General features: G+C 34.0%; 2 protein-coding genes across 9 annotated transcripts in view; one reads left to right on the top strand and one right to left on the bottom strand.

Annotated features, from left to right (window-relative positions):
* Nucleotides 1–6,263, top strand: part of YTHDC1 (YTH N6-methyladenosine RNA binding protein C1) — a 34,826-nt gene extending 28,563 nt beyond the window's left edge. For 4 of the 8 annotated variants that reach the window (XM_082463771.1, XM_082463770.1, XM_082463769.1 and 1 more), the window contains 6 exons: nucleotides 346–428; nucleotides 1,676–1,712; nucleotides 1,809–1,848; nucleotides 1,957–2,019; nucleotides 3,528–3,662; nucleotides 5,262–6,263. In XM_082463771.1, coding sequence (XP_082319897.1) covers nucleotides 346–428; nucleotides 1,676–1,712; nucleotides 1,809–1,848; nucleotides 1,957–2,019; nucleotides 3,528–3,662; nucleotides 5,262–5,486 — 583 coding nt within the window. In that variant the 3' untranslated portion in view covers nucleotides 5,487–6,263. Of the gene's footprint in view, nucleotides 1–345; nucleotides 429–1,675; nucleotides 1,713–1,784; nucleotides 1,849–1,956; nucleotides 2,020–3,527; nucleotides 3,663–5,261 lie in introns of all 8 variants that reach the window. The other 4 variants (XM_082463768.1, XM_082463765.1, XM_082463767.1 and 1 more) reach the window with 1 other exon arrangement.
* The window catches only part of LOC309661817 (UDP-glucuronosyltransferase 2B4-like), a 30,902-nt gene continuing 18,487 nt past the window's right edge, over nucleotides 5,990–18,404 (bottom strand). The window contains 1 exon segment of the mRNA XM_082463937.1: nucleotides 5,990–13,724. The gene's annotated coding sequence lies outside the window, so the exon portion shown is untranslated.

The following is an 18,404-nucleotide window of genomic DNA, read 5'->3' as shown; positions in this document are numbered from 1 at the left end:
CTGGATATTTATATTAGTTTGAGGGCAGCTCATTTACTTTTGTTTAGATTACTAAAATGTGATTTACGTATTTTGAGCAGATTACTCTTTGCAAGTGTCTCATCATAGTATGAGGATTACAGAGAATATCTATTCCAGCAATACATCTAAGGATTGGTGTATAGTAATTACTTTGAGGAGTTAAAATTTAGAAATTTTAAGATATTTGCTCACCAAAAATTAGGGTGTTATTTTAAAGGAAATAATGAGCTTTTTTGTGTGCTTATTTCTGTCAGAAACACTTGCTTTGCTGTTTGTTCTCCCAGCAGTTTTTGGTTTAATTTCTAATGTGTCTAATTTGTGTAGGCGTCGACCAGAAGATTATGATATTCATAACAGCAGAAAGAAACCAAGGATTGACTATGCCCCTGAGTTTCATCAGAGACCAGGTTAATATTTTATAATCCTGCGGATATTTGACTTGAAATTATTAAAAACAACAACAACAACACAAACTTCTATCATGACCCTATAGTTTTAAAAATGAGAAAACTTTAGGATGTGACTACTTAAACCTTAGGAAATTATTAATCACGTAGTAATTCCTCTACTTTGTTAAGGTTGTTTATTCTAGTGTGACTCATTATCATAGTCTGTTAATTACCTGAAATTACTAATTTATCATTATTGCACAAATGGAAACTGCACTTGTGCTTTTAAGATTAAATGTAGTTAGGGAAAGCAGTGATCTTACACTCTATTAAGCTTTTTATTCCCTTTGATACTTAGTATTTTATGTGTATACAGCTTTAAATGGAAGCTGAAATTATGCTATATTTTTCTAAATAAAAATACCTTTGACATTATTTTTTTAGAGAGGAATGGGGAATGCTTGGTTTAATCTAAAAGCAGCTTTTCAGTTAGTCTTTCCCTTACTGGAATTGAAAAAGGCAAAGTGTATTTAAGAGAAGATATTTATTTAAAACAGTCAGTGATACACTTATAAAAATTAGGCAGTTTGGAAGTTGGTGTTAGCATTACAGCACTGTATGTGACAAGTGGCTTGATAAGCCTCATTCTTCTCCAAAATGGAATATTCCAGAGAGTAAAATTAAATTTTTCCCCAGTAACTTGGCCCCTCAGATTTTTTTACATTTTTAATTTACTGAGTACTTAGGAAAAGAAGGAGGGAGAATATTTCTCTTATTACCATGGTTCTTTCACTTATTGATAAAATGTATATATCTTCATTTCTGCAACTTTTGTTAATTTTGCTTTTCTCCCTGTACATTTGCATTTTTTAAAACTATGATTGACTTAGCAAGGCTTGTGTATACTCAAGGTAGAGGTAAACATTTGTTTTAAGGAAGACCTATTACAGTGTCCTCAAGATAATTCCTCTGCCCTTACCTTCCTTATGGTGCAGCATGAAGAAATTTCTGTCTAGCAAGAATTGGGGTGTGAATTTAGAAGATCCATATGAAAATCTCTCTAGCAGTTTATAATTCTGTGGTATCAGTAAGTTATTTAGTTACTTTTATCATGTAATCTGAGAAGAAAATCTGAAAGTGGAATAATACAATAATAGCATCACTATTATTTCATGGGAAGAATTGAATTGAGTGGTAAGGTTTAATTATAATGCCATAATAAAAAACATATATTTGATATACTAAAATGCTTGATGTTTAAACAGGGTATTTAAAGGATCCACGATACCAGGAAGTAGATAGGTAAGTTGGGTTCACTCTTGCTAAGTTTTGAATTACATTCTTGGAACTAGTTTATGAATTACCTGAATTTAGTTTCACAAATCTTATTCCCAACAGACGGTTTTCAGGAGTTCGCCGAGATGTGTTTTTAAATGGGGTAAGCATCTCACTTTTTAAATTTAATGTACATAAAATCTGTATCTGATTTATTTTGTAACTTCTGGGCTTTTTATTTATTTATTAACATTATCATCTTTCATTTTAGTCCTACAATGACTATGTGAGGGAATTTCATAACATGGGACCACCACCACCTTGGCAAGGAATGGTTTGTATTATTCTATTTTTGCAAGTTATTTAACTTCATTTGCAGTTCCATACATGTTGAGGGCCTACTTGGAATATGTTACAGTTACCCATTAGGAGACTTAAAATACGTATCTTTGGTGATATATACTTGCATGCTGTTTTTAAAACTAAAGGCTAATGAATGATTTGATTTTTATTAATAGTACTGGCTTAATTGATGAGTATTATGATTTATTATTGTAGTGGCTAGTAGTGCAAACTCTTCGGGGTTCAAATACCTTCCCTTCTCAACTCTGACCTTGGACAAGTTTCATAATGTATTTTTTTCTTATAGTTTTCCTTATCTGTAAAACTCGATAAGCATCCATTCATTCTTTGGCTCATCAAACTAATATTTAGTACCTACTCTTTGCAAGCACTGTGCTTGCTCTGGGTATATGTTGGTGAATAAATTGGACATTATGTCTATCCTTTTATGGCTTAAAATTTAATAGAATAGTCATTAATGTCATTTAATGTCAACCTCAGGATTGTCAAGAAGCTAAATATACAAAATACATGTTAAGTTTAGCATAGTGCCTGACCCTAATATTCAGTAAATTCTCTATATTAAATAAGGTTAATTAAACCCTGTTCCTAAACTTTAATTTTTTTTCCTTTCTTTAAGAAAACTGGATATTCTTAGAATATATCTTAAGGTATTGAGGATAGCTGAAGCATTAATCCCTAAAAAATAAAAAACTTGGAAGTTTAAGTAGTTCTGATTGTTTCTTACCTTTTTTATCTTAAATGCTGCCTGTAATGTGGCATTTCCATCTGACTTTTGTTTCACTTAGGTACTCTGTACAGATACATGAATTATGAGATTTCTTTCCTTTAGATTCTAGGAAATTAAAGAAAATATTTAATAATATTATCTTGGCACTAATTAGGGGGAGAAGTACCTTTGATTTTCCATTATTCATTTTATAATGGCATTTAAAAGTTCATTAGCCCCTGAGTTTTTTTTTTTTTTAAGAATACATTTGTGCATAGTGGTTAAGATGACTGATTCTAGAGCCAGAATGCCTGATGTTGTGTCTAACTTCCACCCCTTTACTAGCAGTGTGATCTTAAGCAGGTTACGTAACCATTTGGTGCCTCAGTTTCCCTTTTGTAAACTAGGATTACGTAATAGTACCTATCTGTAGGGTTGCTGTGAGAATTAGCCATGTAAAGTGCTTAGGACAGTGCCTGGTCCATAGTAATCACTGTGTAGTGAGGGCTCGCTATTTTTATTAGTATGTAAATGGTATGTATAAAAGTATAAATGTTAAATTTTGGAAGATATGTAATTAGGGAGTTTATTACACACATTTTCAACAAGCAAATAGGGTATTTTGAAGAATCCTAATGCCATCAAAGTAAATGGCTTGTATAGAGTAAATTATTTGTTTGGGATGGGTGGTTTGGGTAGGGGAATTCTAAGAATGGTTTGTTTACAAGGATGTTTGGTAGATGCTTATGAAAGTGGTTTTCTTTTTTTAGACTCCTTATCCTGGAATGGAACAACCTCCACACCATCCTTACTATCAGCACCACGCTCCACCTCCTCAAGCTCATCCCCCCTACTCAGGACATCACCCAGTACCACATGAAGCAAGATACAGAGATAAACGAGTAGTAAGTGAATGAGAAGGCAAAAGTATGAGGGAACTACTTAGAATTCTGTAGATAATTTGAATGTGAGGGATACCAGATTATGTTGAGCGGTAGACGGTTTCATATTCTTATTGAAGGCTGTTTTTGAAATAATTCACAACTTGTTTTTATTAAAAATGGCTAGTCCCTTTGATTATTTAAGCAGACTATAGTTGAGGTTGAGATTTCTGGGTCTTCAGTATAGTAGTTGGGCCGAGTTTATTAAATGTTACACACACACACACAATGGGCTGAGTTTATTAAATGTTACACACACACACACACACACACACACACACACACAAATGACTGTGCTGGGCCACATAAACATCCTTTTATCTTCCCACATGATGAAGAGCATGCATATCTGAGAGGACCAGTCAGAGCAGTAGTTTCCTAGCCTATCTTTGAGATACTTTTCATCTGTCATTTATTTCCTTATCCTCATAAAGATACTAATCCTTCAAAATAAAGTCATACTAGGATCTTTAATGTTCGGTTAAACAATTTGAGAATCCTAATTGACTAATAGACTTTTAATTTAGTAGTGGTTTTTTTGGTTTGTTTTTTCAGTCACAGAAGAAGGAATATGCAGTCTATGATGAAATCTTAGTTGACTAGCTGGGTTGTGTTTTTAAAAATGCCTTTTGTAAATGATCACATTTTCAAAAAAGGAAGTTCTTAGATTCTTTTATCAAAATGTACTTTTAAACAAGTTCTGTTTCTGTTGTAGCTTTTTTGTTAGTATATATGTATATATTTCATACTTAGGTAATATTCACATATTTATTATATGTGAAAGGTAGTGTGGAATTGTTTTTGAACCTTATATTCTATATATATTTAAGCTGACTTTTGAAGAGACCAAGTTCAGTAAGTAAAGAAGAATTGAGAACTAAGAGTAGAAATCTAGAGCAGGGGTCAAGCTTAGAAAAAAATATCCACGGTAACAGCCTTGCACCTCAGTTGCTTACCTTACCCTTTGTTGTCCTCCTCAACCTTTTGTGTATTATTAGCTCTGTGTGGAATAGACTGTACAATCTTACTGCAGTACATATTTTCTTAAAATTCTGTCAAATTCCGTAAATTGTCATTAACAGTGATTTAGTTTGAAAAAAAATCAGGAATGGAAGAATTCTTAATTTCACCTTTAGAGGGCAGAGTTGGTTTGGTTTAGTTTGTAGACTCAAAGGAGGAAAAATAAGTATAGCTCACCTGTTGCAGAAAAACATTGATGACATTTAGCGTAGTTGACAGCATGTATTGATGTATTGATCATGTGGTTGATGGTCATCATTTGGTGATTATTTTCGCATAAATCTTAATAAAGGGATTGGATGGAGAAATCATTAAAGTTAAATAGAAAACTGCATGAAGTGATTTTTTTAATGAGATTTGAATAATCCTCTGTTGTAGGTGTCTAATTAGTAAGACATCAAAATCCTTTTTCTAAACAATGTCAGAATTACATTCTGTGAATTAATGAATAGGGCATTTCTTTTTATTCTTTCTCTACAATAAAGGGACACATAAATTCCATTTGATTTTTGACATACCTTACCCATTTTTTACCTTTTCTAGCATGATTATGATATGAGGGTGGATGATTTCCTTCGTCGAACACAAGCTGTTGTCAGTGGTCGGAGAAGTAGACCTCGTGAAAGAGATCGGGAGCGAGAGCGAGACCGCCCTAGAGATAACAGAAGAGACAGAGAACGAGATAGAGGACGTGATAGAGAAAGAGAAAGAGAGCGATTATGTGATCGGGACAGAGACCGAGGGGAGAGAGGTCGATATAGAAGATAATGTGCTTTTGGAAGCACTGATTGTTTAAAGATAAAAAGAATCTTGTATTTTTCTTTTTGTGTGTGTTTACAACTAGTAAATTTATTTTCAACTGTCTACTTAAAGTTCATTGTGTAGAAGGATTTATTATGACCCTCTTTGTTCCAAGCATGCAGTATAATAAGAACTGGAAAAACTCAAATCCTCCAAAAAATGCACAGTTGACAATTTGAGTTGAGACTTTTATTGGGGCAGAATGGAACAGTCCAAGAATGTAGATATTGATTCAGTCTCCATAAATGTTCATCTACATATAGTATGTTCATCCTAGAGTTATTTTTTGTTTGTTTTCTTTCTTTTGGATCTTGATTGATGACTGCCACAATATCTTGCTTTGATGTATTTCTAAATGTAGGTGCACACGGTTCGGTAAAAATAATGCTGCTATCAAGTATGCAAATATTGAAATATGATGGTTTGACTGTATGGCAGTGTTGTAGCAGCCTCTTGGTTTCTCCTTTTCCTTCTTTTTTTTAATCTTAAAAAAGGTCACTTTTTATGTTTCTTCCGTCTTCAATGATGAGAGCAATATTAAGAAGACATTGCTATCTAATTTTTAATCTTTTTAGATAAAAAATTCCTATGTTCAGTAGCATGGTTGATGCTATTGTTTAGCCTTCCCCTCCAAACTGTATACATTGGCTTGGAATGTTCACAACTTGCGTGTGTGGCAGCGGAAGATAATTCCCATATTCTACATTGCTACTGTTTTGTATAAAATAAATTGGTAAAGATTGACACTTATGTCTTGTATTTCTTTCTTGTCTGGATGCAAGTTTGTTTCCTTATATATTAGTGGACATAAAAGAATGCTTTGTGTTCAGGAATTGTGGGAACCCCATTTGTCTTTTTTTGCATATTTTATCAGAAATGATTAACGTAGGTCAATTATATTAAAGGCTTATTACTTCTATTTCTAATATAAGAACTAACGGTACACAGTGGAGTTTCGTTAGTATTTTGGTTAAGTATTCATCTGATAACATTTTTGTATCTACTCTGGTTATAGGATTGTTTTCTTTTTTCAGGTTTTGTGTTGGTTTGTGTGTAACTTTGATAAGTTAGCTACTTTAGGTATTTTCTATTTTACTTTTAGAATACACTTTTAAAATTTAACCCTCTTATAGTTACTTATTTTAAGTTAATCAAGTTAATCATCAATCCCTCTCAGTAGTAACAAGCTGTATAAAATACAGTTTATGAGAGTTTTTTTGTACTTTATTTTGAGTTATACCTATAGTTTTGGCCTTTGTTATGTTGAATATTTATTTGGGATATTTGAATATTTGACCACATTTTTTTGTTTTCATACATTGTCATAATTGTGTTCTGTACCAGATCATGATTACAGTTTTATATTTATATTAGTGTCAAAAGAACACAGGAACTTCACTGTTGAAGGATATTTAAAACTATCAGTTTACTGCTTTCATATTCTCACTGATATTTAGAATATTTTTCCATTCACTTACAATTAGTAGGTATATTTACCTATTTCAAAAATAAAGCATAAGGATTTATTTTAAATCTGTGCAGTGTGGTTGAGAAGAAAGAACATTTAACTGTATTAGGAAACCTGGGTTCTAGTTTCAGCATTGCCTTTGATTAAACCAGTTGGTAATGTGTGGTAAGTCATTTCACTGACATTTTGTTTGTATTCATCAATATGTTTTGCAAGTTGATATCTAAGGTTTTCTTTTCAAGTTCTTAAACTCTGAAGAATTTCTAAAATGTAGAGGAATCACCAAAAATGTTACTTTATGAGATAAGTAGGTAATATTAAAGTCATCTTTCTGAAATAATCATAGTAATAATAAAATATACATCATGTTGAGCACTTTGTATTTAAAGTCACTTTGTGCTTTCATGTACTGACTTCATCTTCATATAGCATCTCACTCTATTTTTATACATGGAGAGACAGGCCCAAAGAGGTTAATAATTTGTTCAAGATTATAAAGGTGGTAATTGATGGAGCCAAGATTCCATCCATATATTTCATCCAGTTTGGTGTTTTTGAAGAAACCATCTCATCATTTGGAAAAAGTAGAAAATAAATATTTTAAATGATGGTGCTGCGTTCTACTAAGGATATGAAACATATTTCAAGCTTCCTTATTAAAAGTGTCCAATCACATGTTAACGTGTGCTTTGTATTTTAGGTGTTAAGATGCTTAGTATCTAGTTAATCTATTCTAAAAAGCTAACATTTATTGATTTCTTACTATGTTATCACGTATTATTCTGTATACTTAATGTTAGCTGATTTAATCCTCACAATAACTGGTTTTTCTCCTCCTGATTTTTTTGAATGAAAAAACTGACAGAGGAATGTGGTGTGAAAGATTGAATGATAATTTGTTTTCCTATGCAAAGAAATCAAAATAATAGAAGTGTAAAATGGAAATTTTGATTAGGTATTTGAAGACATTTATGACAGCCTTCCTTATTGTGAGAAGCATAGTTTCTTCCATGTATTCAAATATTGACTGTAAAAATCTATACATCAGCAACATGTTCAAGTCAAAATTCAGTTATTCAGACTGGTTTTCTTTTTTTGTTTGTTTTGGCAGCATGGGATCTTAGTTCCCTGACCAGGGATTGAACCTGGCCACTGCAGTGAAAGCACCAAATCTTAATTAACCACTGGACACCAGGGAATTCCCTATTCAGAGTTTAGAAATTCAGGGTTTTTATTAGGTGGAGTAAAAATTCAAGGGAGGGAAATTTAATTCAGGTATGTCACTTCTCTTTTGGCTTTGCTTTCCTGTATGATGACTTTATTCTCAGGCATAGTCTTAAGTATTCCAAAAATGGCCATTACCATCTCCAGGCTTCTATTATCCATACAGTTCTCAGTGTCAGAAGGAGAGAGACCATTTTTTTCCAACAAGTTTCCATATCAATTCCACAAAAGAACTCTGAATAGCCATGCTGGTTTCATGGAGCCAGCTCTGATCCAATGTGTGTGTCCAGGGAAATGGTGTTCTTTGACTAGCCAGCGTTGGAGGCAAGAGAAGCTGGGGATATTGTCAGTGCCACTGGAATTACATCAGGAGGGACCGTTGCCAAATGACGTGGACAAGTAGATAGCTGTTAAATGCATGTTCTCTCATAGAACTAGCATCTCTACGTCTGACTTTTCACTCAATGTTTTGTCGTCGTAGGCATAGCTTCCTTCTGTTCCTGGATGTCTCTTTTCATCCTGCTGTAGAATTCCTTGGTCACTCACCTGAAAGACGTAGATCCTGCTTTGTCATATCACTAAAATTATGATCTTAAGGCATCGATGTATATAATAATAAGAAGGAAATAGGAGTTGTTGCCAGCATTTGACTGACTATGCTAGTAGAGTTCCCTGACCCCAAGGTAAGGGTGACTGCTCACACATGGGTCATTTTATCTCAACTTTTAAAATTTTGTTTGATTTGGATAGAAAACATTCCAAATGTAATTTGATGTACATATTAAAAATTGAGGCACATGTGACACTATTCATCCAAACCTTTAGACTTCAAATTCCTTGTACTAGGAATAGGTATCTTAGAACTTAAACAATTCATAGTATTCTATCCTCTGTATTATGGGTCATCTAAGTTTTTTCTCCTTTTCATGCTTTTAAGTCTTATACTTTGTGTTGCCCTTTCAGTTTCTTCTCTATGTCCTAAACTTGTCTATGACATCTGAAAGACTATTCAATCCTACAAATGATATTCAGGGTATAACAGGTCAGAAAACTGTTGCAGATCTTGGCGTCCACTGAACTCACTCAAAGGAGCTTTGTTTTTAAATTACGTGGCAAAAGACAGGAGGCTGCAGTTAGCCTCAAATAGTTTTCAAAGGACTCAGTGATTTTGGAATGTGAGCTCAGTACTTTTGGTTGGAAATATTCAATCAATTGGCAAACAACTGGCTTATAAGAATGCAGAAATTCCTACTACCCACTTCATCTGTAGTGGTTTTCAGAAGTGGATGAGAATTTTGATACAAAATTAGGAAATGTAAGTGGTTTTTATGGGAACATACTATTTAGATTAAAAGTATTTCTTTTACTATGAGTGTAATTGTATTTTTCCTCTGTAACTTCTGAGAGTTTTTAACTGAAGTCTATGGAGATAGAATATTATTGGGATTAATTTTAAGCTCAAAATAATTTGTTTTTTATTTTTGTTTTCAAAGCTAAATGCACATAAAATATATACTATATATAAACTTCCTTTTGGGATTTTGGATAAGGTTAAATCTCCATTTGTGTCATTTCTTGTTTCAAAATCATCCATATTCTGTAGTAGAAAAACTTGTACAAGAACTGCTTACTTTGTAAGCAGACCTCTTTAGAAACATACATTATCTGTACTATAGCAGCTGTTTTTCATCACTGCAGTGAGGTCATATAGCTTGAGAGAAAATTTGAGAACAGATCCACTGACTCATTAATAAATTCTAAATAATTGTTATAGTGAATGGTACTGATTTCTTTTATAGCCTCCATTCATTGTTTTATCCATCCTAACAGTTCTTCAATTATCACTCAAGTATCCCACCCTGCTAGAACCCATGTGATTCAGGATTAGTTGGCCCCATCCTCAGAGAGTGGACTTGATTGGCCAGGGTTATCCCATTCCTTTAGGAACTCATGGATCAGGGCATGGCATTCCTTTTGCCAGGACTTGGCTTAAAATTAGGCAGTTTACCATACTTAGGCCAATGAAATGCCATGGGAGTTTTTCTGAGAATTTCTGGGAAACGTTCACCTGCTCTTCGGAGAGAGTGACTGAAATAGATACTTTTTCATCTCACGGGACTAAATTATGTGAATGTGAAGTGTGGAAATGTTTTAACTATTTTGCCAGCTTCAGGGAACTGGTTTAAGGATAAATCCAACAAACAATAGGACAACCCATTCTGTCTTGCATCATAGAATAGGGTAGAAATTTCTGTAATCTTTGAGGAACTTTTCTACTTCACTGGGCCTTGAACCAAAGATGCTGTAAGTACAGTCAAGGATTTACAGAAATAAGGAAAAATCATTGGGAAGAGGTCATAGATCTGAGTAAAGCAGAGGGTGAGTGAGGGTGCAGGATCAATATGGGCAAACAGATCTTGATAAAGTACATTTCAGCTCATGAAAAAGTGACACCGGGTTATGCTTTGCACTTGAACTCATCTGACCCAAATGCTGGTGTGGGGAAGAGGTGCTCAGAGCACACCGGAGTTTATAGTAAAAATCTGGTGAAGGGAGAAAAGGGAAGGGAGAAATTTAATGATGTTACATTTAATCTTTACATCATCTCTCTCCGGTAGGCGCTTCAGACTTTATTGCTAGTATGCAATAAAGTCAGGCTTTGAGCCACATTGTTTTAACTCAGTAGCCCACAATCTTCTGAGAGGAGGAAGGAAGAGCTTATTTCTCCTCTGTTTGGGAATGTGTTTCCTGGTGCAATCTGGCAAAAGAGTCGAGATATGTTGATTAGGAATGAAGGAAAAAAATATCAAAATATTTTTTAAAACATTTAAAAATTTTAAATTCATTTTAATTTGTTCTTTAATTGAAGCATAATTGAAATGTAACATTATATTAGTTTGAGGTGTACAACATGATTTGGTATTTATGTATTGTGAAATTATCACCACAGTAAGTTTAGTTAACACCCATCACCACGTAATTTTTTTTCTTGTGATGAGGACTTTTAAGATTTACTCTCAGCAGTTTCCGCATATGCAATATGATGTTAGCTATAGTCACCATGCTGTTAAAATTACATCTCCATGACTTGCTTATTTTGTAACGGGATGTTTGTACCTTTTTACCCCTTTCAGCCATTTTGCCCACCTCCACCACCCGCCACCTTTGGTAACCACCAACCTATTTTCTGTATAAAATTTTTGAGCTTTATAAAATTTTTACTTAAAAATTTTTTCTTTTAGATTCCATCCACATTTAAGTGAGATTGTACAGTATTTGTCTTTGACTTGTTTCACTTGGCATAATGCCCTCAAGGTCATCTGTGTTGTCAGAAATAGCAAGATTTCATTCTTTCTTTATGGCTGTATAATATTCCATAGTGTGTATGCCACACTTTCTTTATTCATTCAGACATCAGTGGACACTCAGGTTATGTCTGCATCTTGGCTATTGTAAATTTGCAATGAACATGGACGTGCATATATCTTCTTGAATTAGTGCTTTCGTTTTCTTTGGGTAAGTACCCAGAAGTAAAATTGCTGGATAGTATGGTAGTTCTGTTGTTTAGTTTTTTGAAGAAACTACATACTGTTCTGCATAGTGGTTGCACCAGTTTACAATCTCACCAACAGTATAGGAGGGTTCCCTTTTCTTCATATCCTCACCAACACTTGTTATTTCTTGTCTTTTTGATAATAGCCATTCTAACAGGTGTGAGGTGATATTTTGATTTGCATTTTCCTGATAATTAGTGATCATGAGCACTTTTTCATGAACGTGTTGGCCATCTGTTTCTCTTCTTCGGAAAATAGCTATTCAGATCTTCTACCATTTTTTAATTGGATTTTTTTGGGGTTTTGTTTTTTTTGCTATTGAATTGTATGAGTTTTTTTAATATATTTTGGATATTAACACCTTATCAGATACATGATTTGCAAATATTTTCTCCCATTCTGTAGGCTGCCTTTTCATTTTGTTGATGATTTCCTTTGCTGTGCAGAGGCTTTTTAGTTTGATGTACAGGCATACTATGGAGATAATTGCAGGTTCAATTCTAGACCACTGTAATAAAGCAAATATCTCAGTAAAACTAGTCACATGAATTTTTTGGTTTCCTGGTGCATTTAAGTTATGTTTACACTATATTATAGTCTATTAAGTGTGCAATAGCAATACGTCTAAAAAAACAATGTATGTACCTTAGTTAAAAGAACTTTATTGCTAAAAAATGGTAACCATCATCTAGCAATGCAAGGTTGCCATAAACCTTCAATTTGTAAAAAAAAAAAATGCAGTATCAGTAAAGCATATTAAAGGGTAGTGCAATAAAACAAAGTTGCTTGTAGTCTCACTTGTTTATTTTACTTTTATTGCCTTTGCTTTCGGAATCAGAGTCAAAAAACCATCGCCAAGATGAATGTCAAGGAGCTTACTGCCTATTTTTTTCCTCTAGGAGTTTTATTGTTTCAGGTCTTAAGTTTAAGTCTTTAACCCATTTTGAGTTAACTTTTGCATATGGTGTAAGACATCCACTTTCATTCTTTTGCATGTGGCTGTCTCGTTTTCCCAACGTCATTTATTGAAGCGACTGCCCTACTCCCATTGTATATTCTTGTCTCTTTTGTTGTAAATTAGTTGACCATATATGTGTGGTTTATTTCTCAACTCTATTCTGTTCCATTGATCTATGTCTGTTTTTATGCCAGTACCATACTGTTTTGATTACTATAGATTTGTAGGATAGTTTGAAATCAGGGTGTGTGATGCCTCCAGCTTTGTTCTTTATTCTCAAGATTGCTTTGGCTATTTGGGGGTCTTTTGTGGTTCCATACAAACTTTAGGATCGTTTGTTACATTTTTGTGAAAAATGCCATTGGAATTTTGATAAGAACTGCATTAAATCTGTAGATCACTATGGTTAGTATGGACATTTTAACAGTATTATTTCTTCCAATCCGTGATCACGGGATATCTTCTCATTTATTTGTGTCTTCTTCAGTTTCTTTCATCAATGTCTCACAGTGTTCAGTGTACAGATCTTTCACCTTGGTTAAATTTATTGCTAGATATTTTCTTTTTGATGCAATTATAAATGGATTGTTTTCTTAATTTCTCTTTCTGATAGTTTGTTGTTAGAGTATTGAAATGCAACAGATTTTTGTATATTAATTTTATATCCTACACTTTTACTGAATTTATTAGTTCTAACAGCTCCCTGAGAGCATCTCTGTATGCCTTTGGAAGTGTGCCAGACCAGAAGCCTGCCCCTCAGGCCAAAGCTTCTGGACAAACAGGCCTCTTTCTCAGGAAGATTGGAGGTGTGTTTCTGTCTACTGTCTGTGCAGCACCCTGGGGGTGGTAGTCTGCCAAGAACTTTTCTGTGATTGTTACAGTGCCATGGGAGCAAGCCCTGTAAGCCCCTCTGGCCTTCAGAGACAAGCGATTAGGGGTGTCCCCTGCATGGCAACCACAAAAATCGGGGCAGCAGCAGAGGGAGAGCATGAAGATGGCTCCTGTCAAGAAAAGAGGAAAGAAAAAAAGATGGTGAAAATGGTGCCTGCCAGCCTCTGTCTCTGGAAATTATCTCAGGAAGCACGGGTAGCATGTTATCAGTTTGATGTTTATTCCACACTTTTTTCTATGTTTATGTAATTCTTTGCGTGCATTGTTTAAAATTATTTTAGAAAATATTTCTGCAAATAGCTTTTTTTCACTTAACAATGTATCATGAACATACTTCTGAGTTAGAGCATATTGACTGCCTTTTTTCTTTTCAGTGGCTCCATCTTTTCTAATGTATGGATGTACCAAAATGTCTTTATCCATTAACCTACTCTTAGACAATTAGAGAACTCCTAAATGTTGCTATTACAACTGTGCTGTATTGAGTATTCTAGTACATATACCTTAACACTTATACTCTTTTTTGTAAGATAAGGAGGGATCTTGATACGGTTTAGTCATTTTACATTTTGATAGGTATTGTCAAATCATTCGCCAAGTAGTTGTACAGTTTACTTAAAACAGTTTATGAGACTTGCCCATTTACTATATACTCTTTTCAGCACTGAAAACTATAAAGCCCTTAAATTCCTGCAGTCTGACAGGAGAAAAACACTATTTCATTTTTATGCTGACTGATATTTCCTTAATTATTTATAAATTTGAGCATCTTTTCATAAATTTGTTGAACATTTATATTTCTTTTCCTAGAAATTGCCTTTTCATATTCTCTGCTTATATATGAGTTTACCTTTATATTTATATTTTATACATATTAATAATATACATACAAATATTAATTATGTATTATCAGTGTTATCAGCTAATGATAGGTTTTCTTTTTATTTTGTTGATGGTATCTTCCTCCATTTAAAAGTTTAAATCTTTCATACAGTTAAACATGTAAATTACTTATGGATTCTTGAGTTTATGCTGTTTTCATTCCAAGTTTCTGAAAAGGGTTCTATGTATTTTAAAATTTAGAAGTTTTTTTAATATTTAAATCTTTAATTCAATCTGCAGAGTGTGAGAATATGACATGGGGGGGTCTCATTGTACAGTTGTCCCAACACCATTTATAATTGAGTAATCATGTCTGAATGATTTTCAAAGCCCCCATTATTATACACTGAATTTCTACATACATGTGTGTCTGCTTTGGACTCTAGACTGTTCATTGATCTACTTATCTCTGTCTGCTTGCAGCAGGGCCACAGTTTTTTAATAACTATCATCCACTCTAGTGTGTATTGTTCACTTTCAATTTTTTTCTTATTTTTGTGCATTTAATATTCCATAATAACAGTGTAACATTTCTGGGCCTTTTAAAAATATTTTCAGGATTTTGAAATAAATGCATTGATGTTATACAACAATTTGGAGAGAATAATTTAACTGCTGAGGTTACCCATCTGGGTACACGGTAGTTCTTTCCATTTTTTTCATATTCTTAAATAGACCTTGATATTTTTCTTCCAATATGTATTACATATTTCTTGTTAGGATTATTTTTATTTATGCTTTCTGTTGCTACTGTGGTAAATTCTACAATATTTTATATTTGATTTTTTTCCCCTGAACTTAGGAAGTCTATTTATTTTTAATATTAGTCTTATTTTTGGCCATCTTACAGAACTTATAGTAACCTATGATAATTTTTCAATTGTTTGATTTTTCTCAACACACCATATTACCTACAAATGATGTCCAATTCTCCTCCTGTGTTCCAAATTTTATTACTTTTACATATTTTTCTTATTGAACTGTCCAGGACTTCCAGTACAGTACTGAATAGTTAAAGATTAACAACTAAACATTCTTGTCTGGTTCTTGATTTTCATGATAGTACTTCATTTGGGAAAGGAAAAAAAAGCTTAGCAAAAACCTAAGAATTCATATACGTGGTTAAGTAGATCAAATAGTGTACATGGGCTTATATTATAAAAGAAGTATCTCCTGACCATTATCCTACTTAACTAAGTTTTGGTTTCTTCTGATGGTTATCATATCGCTAAATAATATTTAGCTGTTTTTAGGTTTATCAAGTTTAGAAAATGTGTATTTAATTCATTTATCCAAACCTGATAAAATTTGTTGCCTGTTTTCAAACCAGCCACATTTTTAATTTCAATTCCTCCACTGAGGCACTGCTACCACTATCTTTTTCTTTAGAGAAAGCTTCACTTGTTTCTTCATCTTCCTCCTCTACTACAAATTCTGTTTCCCTCTCTCTGGGCCAGCAGTTAGGGTGTTCTAAATTGCTAGTCTGATGGGATGGCGTGAGCCTTCATCCTCAAACTACCTTACCCTTGTTGGGTCATGGTTGCTGCAAGTACACTCTTAGAGTTATCAGTAGTTAACTAAATTAGTTAACTAAACACATTAGTTAACTAAACACACACACACATACAAACACACACCAGAATAAACACAGTGAACAAATGAGTTCCATTCCTCTAAACTTTAGGCACCCGTCTGCATCCAGAGTTTCTGGTAAATCCCTTCCTTCCCTATCATGGAACTGTGATCCTATCTCCTGACTAGAATCAGGGTCAATTGTCCCCACTAATAGTTACTATTTTCTTTGCCCACTGTGTCACTGATATGAGGAGTCCAAAATGTGATAGCCATAGCTTTAAGTTCAGTGGTAACTTTACTGTGACCCCTGATAGAACTGTCTTCACTACCCTACCCCCGGAAGCAGAACCCAAAAGAATCTGGGGATTGAGGATTTTCGGGCTCGCTCCCCCATCCCAGTTCTCAAGAGTCCCATTCTTTTTCTATCTAGGCCCTGACTTTGGTATAGGAAAATTGTTGACGTGAGTTGAGTCTCTGTTGTATCTCTGCTCTCTTTGCAATTAAATTCTAAGTCTGTTTTGGTGCTGTTGCAGAAGAGTCTCTAAACACTGCCAAGGAGAACTTCTGACTTTTGCAGTGTATTTTGATTTGATATTTACTTAAACTTAGCTTGTCATTTACTTTTTACAAGGTTTCTAAAACTGTTAAAAAATCCATTTCACTCTGTAAACTGTGTAATTACCATTGTCCCCATACTCTCCATAAGTCAATACTTTATCTTCCCCATGAACCTCACCCCAATTCTTGCTCCCCCGTTGTGTGAATCTTATAAATTGTGATTTTATCGAATGCTAGGAGCTATCACTGTTGCACATGTCATCAGCAGTGAGATTGTTATTGCCAGTTATTAGTGAATTAGCCAATTTCCAAGTTTCATCGTGCAGGTCTGCTTTTTAGAGCCAGTTCTTGTACAAACTGCCTCAGTCTATTTTCAGAAAACAGAGCCTGAGATAAGGATCACAAAGTAGTAGTTTATTTTGAGAACTCCTAGGATGCAGGAGTAGGGGACAGGGAAGGGTGAAACAGGAAGGGAGGAAAGTTTGTACAAGTATATTACCAAGCTAATCATCACTGTGAGCAACTGGAACTTAAGCCCACTGGGACCCAGTAAAAAGTCATGTAGAATATAATCACAAATGACCACCTGAAGGGTGGGAGAGGGCTCCTATTCAATATACTGCTAGATTATGCATGTGTGAGTGTTAGGTGAGTTCCTTCAGCAGTTCCATGCAGTGGTGTCAAAGAAGCCCTAATGTAGAAAGTGAGAGATCTGTGCTATCAAATTATAACTGTGCAGAAGCTTCTTGGTACAGCAAAAACTAATGAACAAAATAGGTTAAAAAGGTATGAGACAGGGCATAAGAGGTGTGAAATATACAAGAGCTTTCCCTTTTTTCTCATTTCATTTTGTAGTATATTATTCTTCCTGAATGAAATATTTTTGACTACCTCTGTGGTTACTAAATAAGGTTAAACTTTTTATTTTTAAAATTCTCATTTGTTCACTATGTTTATGTGTGTGTGTATGTGTGTGTGTGTGTGTTTATGTTGGCCTTAATCTGCCATTTTATTAGCTATCCCTAAATGTTTCCTGATCTTTGTTCATATTAAAGAATGAGACAACTGATCAAAGGGATCACTGGGATTTCTTTGTACTTGTGAAGGATTTATTAACTGCCTGGCTTTGACTTTTATGCTGAGTGTGTATTACTACACATTACCTAAGGGACTCATACATGTCAGAATGAGAAGGGCTTTACTTTGATGTGTTACATCGATTTTAGTTAATTTTTTTCACTCTCTGGACAATTTCTTTAAAAAAGGACCCTAAGTTTCTGGGGGTGGGGGTGGGGAATGAGAGTAGGTAGGGTGTAGGAACCACAGTGTACGGATCTAGCTTCAGGTTTTTCTATTCTTTCAGTAACTTTTTCTGCACCAGGATCCAATCCAGGTTCATATGTTGCATGTAGTTGTCATATCTCCCTAGTCTCTTTTAATCTTGGATAGTCCCTTGGTTTTTTTTTTTTTTTGGTCTTTCTTAATTTTGGCACTTTTGATAAATTATTGGCCAGTTATTTTATAGGATGACCCTCAATTTAGGTTTGCTTGATATTTACTTATGATTCAATTCAAATTATGCACTTTTGGCAATAATACTGCAGAAGTGATGTGCTCTTCTCAGTACATCATTTTCAGGAGACATGATATTAATGTGTCTCATTAATGGTGATACTATCTTTGATCACTTGGTTAAGATGATGTCTACAGGTTCTGTACTGTAAAGTTACAATTTTTTAAATTTAAAATGAAATAAATAATACAAATTACCTAGA

The sequence above is a fragment of the Balaenoptera physalus genome, assembly GCF_965194825.1.
Source record: "Balaenoptera physalus genome assembly, chromosome: 5".
NCBI lineage: Eukaryota > Metazoa > Chordata > Mammalia > Artiodactyla > Balaenopteridae > Balaenoptera > Balaenoptera physalus.
The sequence above is the reverse complement of the archived record's forward strand: the minus strand, read 5'-3'. Positions and strand labels throughout refer to the sequence as shown.